The sequence below is a fragment of the Podarcis vaucheri genome (assembly GCF_965113315.1).
Source record: "Podarcis vaucheri genome assembly, chromosome: 7".
NCBI lineage: Eukaryota > Metazoa > Chordata > Lepidosauria > Squamata > Lacertidae > Podarcis > Podarcis vaucheri.
This window is the reverse complement of record NC_138765.1, coordinates 44,118,403-44,132,984: the sequence shown is the minus strand read 5'-3', so window position 1 is coordinate 44,132,984 and position 14,582 is coordinate 44,118,403. Positions and strand designations below refer to the sequence as shown.

Sequence of the window (14,582 nt, the reverse complement as noted above, 5' to 3'; positions counted from 1 at the left end):
CTTCTCCAATCCTCTGGCCACTGCTGAGTTTTCCAAACTTGCTGGCATATTGAGTGTAGCACCTTAACAGCATCATCTTTTAAAATTTTAAACAGTTCAGCTGGAATACCATCGCTTCCACTGGCCTTGTTATTTGCAGTGCTTTCTAAGGCCCATTTGACTTCACTCTCCAGGATGTCTGGCTCAAGGTCAGCAACCACACTACCTGGGGTGTACGAGACATCCATATCTTTCTGGTATAATTCCTCTGTGTATTCTTGCCACCTCTTCTTGATGTCTTCTGCTTCAGTTAGATCTTTACCACTTTTGTCCTTTATTATGGTAATCTTTGTATGAAATGTTCCTTTCATATTTCCGATTTTCTTGAACAGATCTCTGGTTCTTCCCGTTCTGTTGCTTTCCTCTATTTCTTTGCATTGCTCGTTTAAGAAGGCCTTCTTGTCTCTCCTTGCTGTTCTTTGGAAATCTGCATTCAATTTCCTGTATCTTTCACTATCTCCCTCGCATTTTGCTTGCCTTCTCTCCCCCGCTATTTGTAAGGCCTCGTTGGACAGCCACTTTGCTTTCTTGCATTTCTTTTTCATTGGGATGGTTTTAGTTGCTGCCTCCTGTATAATGTTGCGAGCCTCCATCCATAGTTCTTCAGGCACTCTGTCCAGCAAATCTAAATCCTTAAACCTGTTCCTCACTTCCACTGTGTATTCATAAGGGATTTGGTTTAAATTGTATCTTACCTGTCCAGTGGTTTTTCCTACTTTCTTCAGTTTAAGCTTGAATTTTGCTATAAGGAGCTGATGATCTGAGCCACAGTCAGCTCCAGGTCTTGTTTTTGCTGACTGTATAGAGCTTCTCCATCTTTGGCTGCAGAGAATATAATCAATCTGATTTCGATGTTGCCCATCTGGGGATGTCCATGTGTAGAGTCGTCTCTTGTGTTGTTGGAAAAGCGTGTTTGTGATGACCAGCTTGTTCTCTTGACAGAACTCTATTAGCCTTTGCCCTGCTTCGTTTTGATCTCCAAGGCCAAACTTGCCAGTTGTTCCTTTTATCTCTTGATTCCCTACTTTAGCATTCCAATCCCCTATAATGAGAAGAACATCCTTCTTTGGTGTCACTTCGATAAGGTTTTGTAAGTCTTCATAGAACTGGTCAATTTCAGTTTCTTCAGCACCAGTAGTTGGTGCATAAACTTGGATTACTGTGATGTTAAAAGGTCTGCCTTGGATTCGTATCGAGATCATTCTATCATTTTTGAGACTGCATCCCAGTACAGCTTTCGCCACTCTTTTGTTGACTATGAGGGCCACTCCATTTCTCTTACGGGTTTCTTGCCCACAGTAGTAGATATGGTAGTCATCCGAACTGAATTCGCCCATTCCCGTCCATTTTAGCTCACTGATGCCCAGGATGTCAATATTTATTCTTGCCATCTCATTTTTGACCACATCCAACTTACCCAGGTTCATGGTTCTTACATTCCAGGTTCCTATGCAATATTTTTCTTTACAGCATTGGACTTTCCTTTCGCTTCCATGCATATCCACAACTGAGCGTCCTTTCGGCTTTGGCCCAGCCGCTTCATCAGCTCTGGATCTACTTGTACTTGTCCTCCGCTCTTCCCCAGTAGCATGTTGGACACCTTCCGACCTGAGGGGCTCATCTTCCAGTGTCATAACTTTTATATGCCTGTTGTCTTTGTCCATGGAGTTTTCTTGGCAGGGATACTGGAGTGGCTTGCCGATTCCTACTCCAGGTGGATCACGTTTGGTCAAAACTCTCCACTATGACCTGTTCATCTTGGGTGCCCTGCTCGGCGTAGTTCATAGCTTCTCTGAGTTCTTCAAGCCCCTTCGCCACGGCAAGGCAGTGATCCATGAAGGGGTAATACTACATAGCGTTTATTATAGTACTTGAGGGAGTGCAAAACACTTCACCAAAATTTATCAGCATTTATTATTGCCAGGATCAAACTGCATGTTGCGTGGCGGTTGCAAGACCTGAATGCCCTGCAATTTTCTGTTTCTTTGTTTCTTAAAAAGTATCTGGAGGCAGGGATTAATTGGATTGAGGTGGGAGTAGAGAAGTCTAACCCTTTGCCTCTGAGCTGGTTTCCTGTATTAAATCCCCTCCCACTGAAGCTGTACACAAACATGTACGTTTTCCTCTATGCAGCTAGTACCAATTTCATCAGAACATAGGAAGCTGTCCTATTCAGTATAAATCAGGCCATTGAACCATCTAGCTCAGTTCTGTCTACATTGGCTGACAGTATCTCTCCAGGATTTCAGATGGGAGACATTCTCAGCCTACCAGGAGATGTCAAAGATTGAACCTGGGACCTTCTGCATACAAAGCTGACACCTTACTCCTGAGCTACAGCACTTCCTCTTTCAAGCAAGAGGAGGAGTCAGATTAGGGCCGAAGTCGGAGAACAAAGATTTAGACCAGGAGTGGCAAACCTGTAGTCCTCAGGCCACACCCAGGCCCCTGTGAGTTGTTTTGTGGGGCTCCCAAGACCCAACTGCAGAGCTCCGAAATGCTATGTAACATAGCTTTCAAAAACACCCCTGTAAGGTCAACCAGCATTATTATCAAATTGTAGGTGGAGGGATATGAGATGATGGTGCAGTTTGGTAATTTTAGACTCAGGGTTTAATGGCCTTATTACTACCCCACTTTAGATGTTGATACAGCATCTGCCTTGCACACAGAAAGTTCCAGGTCAATCCGAAGAATCTTCAGGCAGTGTTGGGAATGTCCCCTTTCTGAGGCACTGCTAGTTTAGATGTCTAGATGGGCCTGACATCATATAAGACCGCTTTCTATGTTTCTATTCTGCTTTCTTTAAAATGTACGAAGCCACCCAAGCTGGGTTTTGGGACCCTCGTGCTCTTTCTACTGAGTGGAGCCCTGGATTTCTCCCCCCCACCCCAATGGCACCACTTGAGGTCACTGAGTGAGTTCACAGCTGCAGTGAGGTTTGCCCTGGGGACTTCCCAGTTCACAGTCTTAACTGCCAGCTCTCAAGTGACATAAACATGATTTCCAACAGGGAAGTGGTACCTGTGTCAAGAATCCCATCACACTTGAAGCAGTCCTGAAACTGCCTTGTCTTTATTACATTGTTGTTTTGTCGGGATAACTCATTCTGCCCATCAACCTGTCTGACAAGTCTTGGCCTGCCGCACGGTGGAATGGCTGAGACAGTGTTCCTTGCTACGCCTTTGAAACAGGGTTATATTAATGCTATGAAAACACAGCTCTGTACTAATAACTGAGATTGCATCAGCTGTTGCCCTCGATATTTTTCTTCCTTCCTGATCTGTAAAGAATGAAAGGCAGGGGGCAGGGGGGGTATTGGCAAAAGTGAACTTTTTTTAGTATTAAAAATCTGCATAGCAAATCTCAATGCCTTCAAATCTTTTCTACTATGGCAAGAGGATCCTGCAGCACACAGTCTTGATGTATTATCATCTCTCAATAAGTATGCTCCTGTTCAGCGTGCTGTCTAGCCAGCCAGGGCCCGCCCTCCAGCAAGCCATTCCATCTCCATCCCAGACCCAATTTCATCATCATTACTATTATTATTATTATTATTATTATTATTATTATTATTATTTAGTCACTTATCTTGCTTAGGAAAACCCAAAGCAACTTACAACCAACCAGACAATAAACCCCACATAGGTACATTAAAACCAACAAGGAAAGAGAAATACATTAAAAACATCCCACCCACTTAAATAGCTAAAGGCCTAAGGTCTGGTTATAGAGGAAAGGTTTTGCCTGGCACCTAAAGATATATAATAATGGTGCCAGACAAGCCTCCCTGGGGAGAGCATTCCACAAATGGGGAGCCACTGCAGAAAAGGCCCTTTCTTGTGTTGCCACTCTCTTGGGGAGGGGGCACATGAAGAAGGGGTTCGGATGATGAGTGTAGGGTTCAGGTCAGTTTATATTCTCTTTTTCAGGTGACACTCAGCATTCCATAGTTACTGTGAATGCTCAGTCCTCATTGGGTTTACTAAAAAATAACCCATCTCTGTGTTTGAAATGGGCCTCATTGCAGCCAAGTTGCTTCTAACCCCAATTCATAATTTTGTGAGCTGTTTTATACTATGAAATACATCCTAGTGCAAATTTTACATTTAGTTTAATGATAGAGTGGCTGCTTTGCATGCAGGATGTCCTGAATGTTTTCCTCAGCATCTCCAAGTAAAGCTGGAAGAAACCCTGGTCTGAAATCCTGGAGAGATGCTGCCAGTCAGTGTGTAAGCTAGACGGACCAATTGTCTGACTGTAGAAGACAGGTTCCTTGGTTCCTATGTATTCATTTGGCACTGGAAATGCACCCTTTGCACTATGTCTTTCTTTCAGGAGGCAGAAATAGGCTCGAATTTGGTCCAGCTCCCATCCACCACTGCAACTGCAGTGAAGGAAAAAGATGGAAGCATCTACTGTCAACCTGAATTACTATATGAAGGTGAGAGGCCATTGTGTAGGCAGTGGGGAGGGAGACACAGTGCATCTTCTAAGTCTCATAATTTCTTTTCAGGTATGTATAAAATATGACTGTGATTGAAAATATTCACCACCTTCCTTGTGAAATGCCCATTGAAATGATTAACGACCTTATAGGACAGGGCTAGCTAACATGGTGCCCTTCCATTAGTTCCAGCCAGCATGGCCAAATGCCATGGAAAATGGCTGTTGAAGTCCAACAACATTTTGAGGATGCCACGTTGACACCCATGCTCTAGGAACTTGACTCCAGATATGATCACAGTTGCAGACATGACCAGCTCCCCGAGGGATTACACAGGAAGTCAGTCTTACTGTATTCAATACTATGTTGTTGTTTAGTCGTTTAGTCGTATCCGACTCTTCGTGACCCCATGGACCAGAGCACGCCAGGCACTCCTGTCTTCCACTGCCTCCCGCAGTTTGGTCAGACTCATGTTTGTAGCTTCGAGAACGCTGTCCAACCATCTCGTCCTCTGTCATCCCCTTCTCCTTGTGCCCTCAATCTTTCCCAACATCAGGGTCTTTTCCAGGGAGTCTTCTCTTCTCATGAGGTGGCCAAAGTATTGGAGCCTCAGCTTCACGATCTGTCCTTCCAGTGAGCACTCAGGGCTGATTTCCTTAAAAATGGATACGTTTGATCTTCTATACTATAGTCTCTTTAAATATATTTACCCCTATATCAGCAGTGCTTCTGTTTACCTCTTGTTGTTTATGAGTACAAATTGTTCTACTTCCCTTGCAGGAATAGAGCTGCCTCGCATCAATTATGACTACAATGGCAAAAAATACAGATATATCTATGCCACAGAGGTTAAATGGAGTCCAGTTCCCACACAGGTATGCTGTCTAAAAGCACACTTCCTCTTATAACATGTCATTGTGCAAAGCCAATAAACATTATACTGACTTTATTATTTAAACAAAATCTGTTTAAAGCCAAGGCTACCTTTCCTCTGACCTACAACTTCGCAAGATACTCCAGTTGCCATTTGCAGGCCAGGGCAGTATTTAAAATAAGCTGCCTAAGGAGGAGGTGGCATCTCCTTCCTTTCAGGTTCTCCACAAAAGTGCTTTAGATTCAAGGTGGCTAACCTGTGGCCCTTCAGATTTTGGAGTCCAGCTCCCATCAGCCCCAGAAAGCATGGTCATTGGCCAGGGATGATGAGAGCTGTGGTCCAACAACATCTGGAAGGCCACAGGTCCCCCACCCTTGTTTTAGATGCTTCATTGAATCACGTCCGTTTCTATTGTCCGTGGCCCATTTTCTTTCTCTTATAATTGATGATGCCACCTAACACAATTATATGCATAGATCACAGCTTAAGCAACAACCAAAGGGCCCTGAATTAAATTTGCTTGACATGCATGTTTTGTTAACCCTTAATTAAGACTGTTGCTTCTTCCTGAGTTAAGGTCAAGGAGGACAATAGGGAGAAAATAGAGCTGAGAATAGACTTCTTTTTTCAGCAGCAAATCTGACCCAGAGTTCAAAGGTTTTCCAAGTTATTTTGGCAACTTTGGAAAGTTGCATGAAATGTGACTTTCATTCCATAATTATTGATCAAGCCAGAGATACGGAAGTGGGACCATGAAGTAATATCCATATGTCAAGACCATATCCTGTATTCTAGACTCCATCTTAGCATTGCCATATTTCAAAAAGTACGAACCAGGACGCCCCCAAAATTGTTGAGCTTTTTTAGACAAACCCCAAAGTTGCTGAGCATTTTTTTTAATGCAATTTTTCAATTGACTTGCCTAAGATCCAGGACAAAGCGCTCTCTTTTGGAAATTCCTCCCAAACATCAATTCTGCCTTTGAAATCCCGGTAATATCCAGAAAAATCCAGATATATGGCAGCCCTACTCTGTCTACATATAATATCTAGGGATGGGCAAATCTGTCCATTTCAGTAGCTCTCAGTTTCTCATTTTTCCAATCTTAAGTTCAGTTCCCCACATTTCCAACTCAATTTTCAATTGTGAGTGTGTGTATTTTTAAAGTCCTCATGAAAATTCATTAGCATTTTAGTTCAAATTTTGTCAAATTGACATGTTATATGCAATTTTGCCTTAATAAAAATAATACACACATTTTGGGAAAGCAGTTTCCACAAATATAATGCATTTTTGTATGTAATATATGCAATTTCATGCACATATTACCCCAGTATGTGCATTTTTGTACACATTACTTGGCTTGAGAACTGCACTGCAGAATTCAGAAAAGTCCAACTTTGAAGGATGCTTATGTTTCCGTTTGTGCATTGCTTCAGGAAGTGCGAATTAGGTAGGTTCACTTTTGAATGTGAATCTGAATCAATCTCAATATTTCTACACATAAAATAATAATAATGGGGATGTTGGACAGAAAAGTTAAATGAGTATGTTGTTTGATTATTTCTTACAATCGTAATTTTAATCTCACCTTTCAGGATAGAAATCTTTCCAAGGTGACTCACAATGTAATATTAAAACAATAAGAAATATATTTAAAGAAACTATATAATTTTATTTACTACTTCTATATACCCCATTTCTGCTCAGGATAGGTCACAGTTTAAAATCATGATTTATAATCTAATAGACACAGTATAAATAAAAATGGGGAAAAGAAAGCAAAATACATGAGCTGGGAGGGGAGGAACAAAATGCTAGTAGCTTCCAGCCAGGCCAACTGATAAGTCGTTGCTGTCTTGCGTCTTCCTCAGATGTCCCCGGACACGTTGAAGGGGGTAGGGATTTGCTGCAGCATCCCTCCCTCTGAGTCAGGCAGTTGGAATGGGGATTAATTTTATTTTGGGGAGGCATGCAAATCTAAATCAGGAAAATATTTGAAGAATTCTATCATAAGAATGCATTTCCCCTCTTCTTTGTTCACCTAGGTAGTTAAAGTTGACACTCTGACGAAGACGGCACTTCACTGGGAGGAAGAACATTGCTGGCCAGCTGAACCAATCTTTGTTCCTAGTCCTAATGCCAAAGAGGAAGATGATGGTAAATGACATGATGGTTCTAATGAGGGAAAGTGTGAAGATTTGCGAAAGTTAAGACCCATTTTTAAGGGAATGGGATTTCATTAGTCGCAAAAAACAATATTTTTATTTAAAGCCTTTCTCTTTCACAAATAGAACAGGCTTTAAGAAGCTGCTTTTACCAAGAATAGAGGCAAACAGTTTTTTTAAGGGGATTTGAAGGTAGTATAATACAGGCCTTGTTTACCTTACTGTGATGTAGATGCTCATTTATTATCCTGCTGCTGTCTCTGGTCAAACAAGTTTGGGAGGCTTTGGGAGCATTACGGAAACCTGCAAAACCAGTGACTAGACAGCCAGCTTTCTCTCTCCCTTTCTATCTCTCTGGTTTTGTTGTGGGAGAAGAAACTGCTCAAATTCTGCTGGAATCACAAATGCATACATACAGTGGTGCCTCGCAAGACGAAAATAATTCGTTCCGCGAGTCTTTTCGTCTTGCGATGCTTTTCGTCTTGCGAAGCACGGTCCGTTGCAACTGCGCCTCTTCAAGCGGCTTTAAGAAAAAAGCGCAAGACGTTTTCATCTTGCGAAGCAAGCCCATAGAGAAATTCGTCTAGCGAAGCAACGCAAAACCGAAAAACCCTTTCGTCTAGCGAGTTTTTTGTCTTGCGAGGCATTCGTCTTGCGGGGCACCACTGTATGTCATTTTATCGGTATGCTGCCTTTTTATAGTTGGGACCATGCTCAAGGCAGCTTACCACATGGGGGGGGGAAATATTACAAATATAACAAAGGTCATAAACAATAAATAAAACACATCAAAAAGTATACAACCAAACTGAAATAATTTCCACATAAAGCCTAAGATCTAAAAATAAAGATACGGGAAAAAAATCAATAACAGCAACAACCCCCTGCCAAACAAGAAACCACTAAACACAACCCCAACTCAAGAGCCAGTCAGATTTATTTGTTAAAATATATTGGTCATCATGCCAAAAGTACAAACTGTATTAAGGTATAGTGCAGATAGGACCTGGTATTCAGAGACGTGTTGCCTCAGATCCTGGAAGCAGTATATAACCAACATGATGAGTAGCCACCAACTCTTAGGTGCAGGAGAGGGAATCTGTCTTCCAGTCTTGCAAGTCAGTGAGTGTCCAGAATCTCAGGCAGATGGACTTACCTGATATTCTTTCAAATAGGAAGTGTTGAATTTATGAGCAGTTACTAAGGTACTGGAGTAGGTACTAAGATACCTACTCCAAATGGAGAACTGGATTTTTAATGACTAGATTGGCAGATGTCATCCTTCCATAACAGCCCCTAAACCTTGTTTGTATCACCAGTAGAAATTTCTCACTTATCCACGGACAATGCACAACTCAGAACAAAGCAAAGCTACATTTTGCCTTGACAGGCACAGAGGCGTGTACATGCAGCCTATTGGAATGGCTTATCATCAAAGGGCCTCGTCTTAAACTGTGTAATAGTCCTGGAGATTAAGGCTGTTTTGTCTAAGCTAAACAGCAGAGTCAGCAAACACAACAGCAGTTGTTTCATCACACTCTGCCAGTTCTGTTTTGGAAAAACTGCAGATAGGAGCAAGACATAAATATATGCTATAAGTAACTAAGGCTGTTAAATTAAAAAATTCCTTCCAGTAGCACCTTAAAGACCAACTAAGTTAGTTCTTGGTATTACCAAGTTGGTAATACCAAGAACTAACTTAGTTGGTCTTTAAGGTGCTACTGGAAGGAATTTTTTATTTTGACTATGGAAGACCAACACGGCTACCTATCTGTAACTAAGGCTGTTAGCTAATTGAATATATTTTAATTGACAATATCTGCCTTTTAATTATATATTCATTTAACTGATTACATGTAAATGTTTGAAAACCAACAAAACCTCAACACAGGAGCTTTTTGATGTATTGATGGAGATGTGAGAACATCCAGTTTAATAAACAAAAGTTCCTGCTCAAGATTATAAGGAAAAGTCATAGTTAATAGTTTCTCTACCTATTTCAGTAACCTCAGTTTTCAAGCAAAACTGATCCTTGGAAGTTTATCAGGGTGAACAATCCCTGGAATGTGCTGGAATGTGCAAGGGTTTCTTTGCCAGACAAAGTGCCCCTGAAGCTAGAGAGTTTGAAAACCACTACAGTAACACATAATAATAATAATAATAATAATAATAATAATAATAATAATAATAATAATGTGTGCCATTAACTTTGCATGGGTTCAAATCTCCTAAGTAATATTATAAAGTTATTATTATTATTTATTATTTCAATTTCTTTCCTTCCCCATAATGTCCCAGGATGCAACTCTTTGGATTTAAACTTTGCAGGCTTGTCGATGACTCACTTAGTCCATGGCATGTTGGCTAATGTAGTCTGAAAACAAGTCTTTATAATCTGGGCTACATTCCTGCTTAAGTGAGTGCTCAGCATTTGCACACATGTTGAGAAACCATTCCAAGAAGCTGCATGGAACCATTATATACTTGTGGTAATGCTGACTTAATTGGGAATCTTGACATCCACACATTGCGGCTTTTGACACATGTCACTTTCCTTTGTCAACTGTCCCCATTGCATTTATTTGTCACGTGTGCCCTGCACATCTTTCAAGAAGCTCAGGGTGATGTATTTGGCTTTCTCCTATTTTATCAACATAATAACAGCTCTGTGATATGTTAGGCTAAGGGACAACAATAATAATACATAGGATTTATTTTTTTTTTTAAAAAAAATAGTTTATATCAACACAACAAGCACAGCTATAACAGAAAAAGAAGCTGCCTTACACCACTTGCCCATCTCCCTCAGGGCTGTCTACTGTGATTGTCTACTGTGACTGTCTCCTGGGTCTCAGGAAAAGAGGGGTCTTCCCAGTCACCTGCTCTCTTTTTAAATGGAGATACCAGGAGCTGAACACACAGGCTTTTGCATCCAAAGAAGGTGCTCTACCACTGAGCTATGGCCTCTCCAGTTTCTTTACTTGGGGAGTATGTTTTTATTGTAATTTTATAATACTGATATCATACATGCAGCTACATATAAGAAAAACAAAGAAGAGGGTATCAGTGAAGAAAACAATGCAGGGCATATAAAATCATATCAAAGAAGCAATTGCATTCTCGTGTTAACATGATGTACTCCATTAAAGTGACCATTCAGATTTTTCCATCAAGTAAAAGTTAGCTTAGTTCCAAGTAATTCTTTTGTGATTTACTAGAGAGCCAGTGTGGTGTAGTGGTTAAGAGTGGTGGACTCGTAATCTGGGGGAACCGGGTTCGCGTCTCCGCTCCTCCACATGCAGCTGCTGGGTGACCTTGGGCCAGTCACACTTCTCTGAAGTCTCTCAGCCCCACTCACCTCATAGAGTGTTTCATTGTGGGGGAGGAAGGGAAAGGAGAATGTTAATCCCTTTGAGACTCCTTCGGGTAGTGATAAAGCGGGATATCAAATCCAAACTCTTCTTCTTCTTTTGCTTTTTAAGCAGCCAGCAGGCTATTTCTTCCATGCAGCAACAGTGCTTTCTTTTTCATTGCAGTTTAGTGGGAAAATATTAACTCACTGTGCCAGGGCAAGTTCTAAAAGTTAAGCATAAATTAATATCCATTCCATGCCCCCACTGCCCTAAAAAGGTAAAGGTACCCCTGCCCGTACGGGCCAGTCGTGTCCGACTCCAGGGTTGTGCGCCCATCTCACTTAAGAGGCCGGGGGCCAGCGCTGTCCGGAGACACTTCCGGGTCACATGGCCAGCGTGACGAAGCTACTCTGGCGAGCCAGCACCAGCGCAGTACACGGAAATGCCATTTACCTTCCCGCTATAAAGTGGTACCTATTTATCTACTTGCACTTAAGGGTGCTTTCGAACTGCTAGGTGGGCAGGAGCTGGGACCGAAAGACGGGAGCTCACCCCGCTGTGGGGATTCAAACCGCCGACCATGTGATCGGCAAGCCCTAGGCGCTGAGGTTTTACGCACTGCCCTATCTTCTCAAAAAAAGAGAAAAGCCATATTTCAGGAAAATCTGTTTTAGCATATATTCTGTTGCAACTTTAGGTATCATCTTGTCACCCATCGTAACGTCAGATCCCCAGAAACCACCTTTCCTGCTGATACTGGATGCCAAAACGTTCAAGGAAATAGCTCGGGCCATGGTCAAGACAGATCTGCACCTGGACTTACATGGTCTCTTCATACCTGAGAAAGATTTGAAAGTGGAGCCTGAGGCAGATTTGGACAACGAACACGAATAAAATAGACTGTTTCATGTTATAATCCGAACATTGTCTTGCTGCACACTGCTGAAAAAATTGCTGTGATACTCCAGTCCTCAGCACATGCACCTGTATATTTACCTGCAATGCTGGACTAATGGCCTGGTTCTTGGCATATGGTGCAGGCTGTCTGCAGTATTTTCTGGGTGCTTTTGCCAAGCTTTGCAAGATGTCTGTGCAATGAACATACGACTTAGTTGCTTGAACAAAGTGTGTTTACAATGTGGTGTGTGCACCATGAATCACACTTTCCAAAGTTTGAAATCTTCAAGGATTGTGTTCAGCACATAATTAGAAGGAAACCCTCGATAATCTGAGTTTGTCAGAAATTCTGGTGTTTAATTGCAATTCACTTGAGATTCATTGTCAGCTGATTACTTTGGTGCTTCATTTGCTAAATTCAACAACCAAAGTGAAATGTTAAGTTAAGGTGCTAAAAGATTTCTTGACCTGACATTCTGTATTATTTCAAAAGAAGGCAAGGCTTATCCTCCTTCCTGTGTGGAAAAACGTTTAAATCCAGAATGCTTTTATATTATTTTTAATTACCGTATATTGTAATTATATTTAAAGCAAGCCTTTTTCCTTTGAATCCTTCAGATGTACTTATTTTTAGATCTTTTCTTTAGGAACTTCTAATGCAAGTTCAGTGGGCTTACTGTCCTTACTGTCTCATAAGTAAATTATGCTTTGCTATTTCAGCAGAAGCGAGATTGTGCTCGTATATTTTTTTCTGTTTAAGAGAAATATAACCAAGCTAAGACTAAGCACCATATCCAAAGAACCTAACAATTAGTAGTGACAAAAGTAATTTTACATGCCGTAGACAGAAATACTTCTCTCATATGGTATTCCCTAAGGTATATTAAGCAAAATACTGTAATAAAATAAAGATAACCTTAGCTAAACATACTGTTCTGGAGCCAAGGGCAAAAGAAACCAGAATATGATTTGACTTCAATTTTAAATATGTCTGATTTTTAAAAGGTCCTAATAGGTAAGTATTGCCACAAATGCTTAACAAACGCCATCTGTCATTTTGCGAGCTGCAAAATACTCATGCAGAAGTCTTACTTCTGAATACATATAAAGAGCATTGCACTATTAATCTCAGATTCCCCCTCCACCCCCAACTGTACCCCACCCCTGGCATGTCTTTTGTTATTATTTTCAGATATCCAAACATAAATAACATTTTCCTAGTTGTTCTGCAACAAACCCAGTTCAACCACCTCCTTTTCATTCAAAGCACATTTAACTCTGCATCTCTTAAAGAAAATGAGCTGCTGGGAAAACTCTCTACCCATTCTGTAAAAGGGTGTGTTGTATAGCTGTCAACATTTCCCTTTTTAAAAAGGAAATTCCTTTATTCCAAATAGGATTCCTCGCAAGAAAAGGAAAAAGTTGACAGGTATGGTGTGTTGTTCTGTGGGCTTTATTTATTTACTTCATGAAATTTATACACTCTGAAAACCCTCAAAGCAGTTTACAAAAGAGAGAGAGAAATCCACAACAAACATACAAAAGTTAAAATACTAAAACACATTAAAATTACCTCGACTTTCTAAGCATCTGGATAGGCTTGTTTTAGCAGGTTTCTAAAAGAGTACAGTGAAAACGCCTACTTGATCTCGATAGGCAGGGAGAACGCTAAACAATCAAGTTCTTGCAAAGGCGGAATACGTATGTGGCATCTGTAGTAGTGCCAATTTCACTGACTGAAGTGGTCAAGTGGGCACATGTGGGATAAGGCAATCTCATTGGTAAACTGGTCCCAAGTTGTTAAGGGCTTTATATGCTAATAGTGGCACCTGGAACTTGGCATAGTAGCAAATCAATAGCCAATGAAGATTTCTGAGCACAAATGTTATGGGCTGACAAGGCCTCTTTGTTCCAGCCCTCCTCACAGCTCAATCCAACGCATGTTTACTTGGAAGTAAATTTCACCATAATCAATGTACTTGGCCCTTCAAAAGGATGCATTCTTAAGCACTATACAAGATCCAGCCCTTTAGAATAGCATTCTGCCACCATAGCAGTTGACTTGCCTGCGAGCCTTTTAAATTATGGACATTAATTCAATAACTCACTGCCCATTTTTCTATAGCAAGAAAAGTGATAGCCATAAATCTTAGAAAACAGAAGAGGGACACATAGCCCTGACTTCTTCCTGTTCTCATTTGAAAGCCACCATTTTGTGGCAGGGTCGTTGCCATTCTTATATTTTGACCCTCTCCTTCCTCCAGATTCGATTCCCTGGCATCTCCAGGAAGAGCTAGCAGAGACCCCCATCTGAAATCCTGGAGAGCCACAGCTACTCAATGTAGAAAGTACTGAGTATATCTGGCAGTTTCTTATGTTCCCAAACAGCCTCTGGAAGGCAGATAAGGCTCCTCCTGCTGTTATTAAATATTCATTCTCCCAGTACTGCTACATACACAAAAATGCACAGTTGCAATTTAAACCAGCTTTCCTCAACATGGCACTTACCAGGTGTTTTGGACTACGGCTTCTAAATCAATCCATAGGAGTAGCGTGGCAATTTGTTTATAAAAGCACAATAACGAATCCTCAATTTGGAAAGGAGGGTGATTTGGATACTGTATTCTAACTGGGTGGCCATTCATGGACAGAAATCAAACCTAATTCTGTCTTAACAAGGAACTTGGCATGGTACAAGGAGATTACAGCCCAGGTGCCATTGCATTATTCTGTCTCATGCTAGCTTAACTTTCACTTCGGCTCCACCTAGAATTTGATAAATGTCTTTGGAGCTGAAGAATGTT

General features: G+C 41.2%; 1 protein-coding gene and 1 long non-coding RNA gene across 2 annotated transcripts in view; one reads left to right on the top strand and one right to left on the bottom strand.

Moving 5' to 3' along the window:
- BCO1 (beta-carotene oxygenase 1) overlaps positions 1 to 12,704 on the top strand; it is a 34,704-nt gene extending 22,000 nt beyond the window's left edge. Inside the window, exons 8-11 of the mRNA XM_082232349.1 lie at positions 4,378 to 4,483; positions 5,267 to 5,361; positions 7,409 to 7,520; positions 11,579 to 12,704. Coding sequence (XP_082088475.1) covers positions 4,378 to 4,483; positions 5,267 to 5,361; positions 7,409 to 7,520; positions 11,579 to 11,775 — 510 coding nt within the window. The 3' untranslated portion in view covers positions 11,776 to 12,704. The remainder of the gene's footprint in view (positions 1 to 4,377; positions 4,484 to 5,266; positions 5,362 to 7,408; positions 7,521 to 11,578) is intronic.
- Positions 8,448 to 9,707, bottom strand: LOC309537527. The gene is made up of 2 exons (XR_014221957.1): positions 9,296 to 9,707; positions 8,448 to 9,120 (listed from the first exon to the last, which is right to left on the bottom strand). It is a non-coding gene; the product is annotated as an uncharacterized lncRNA (long non-coding RNA).
- Positions 12,705 to 14,582: the final 1,878 nt, after the last annotated feature.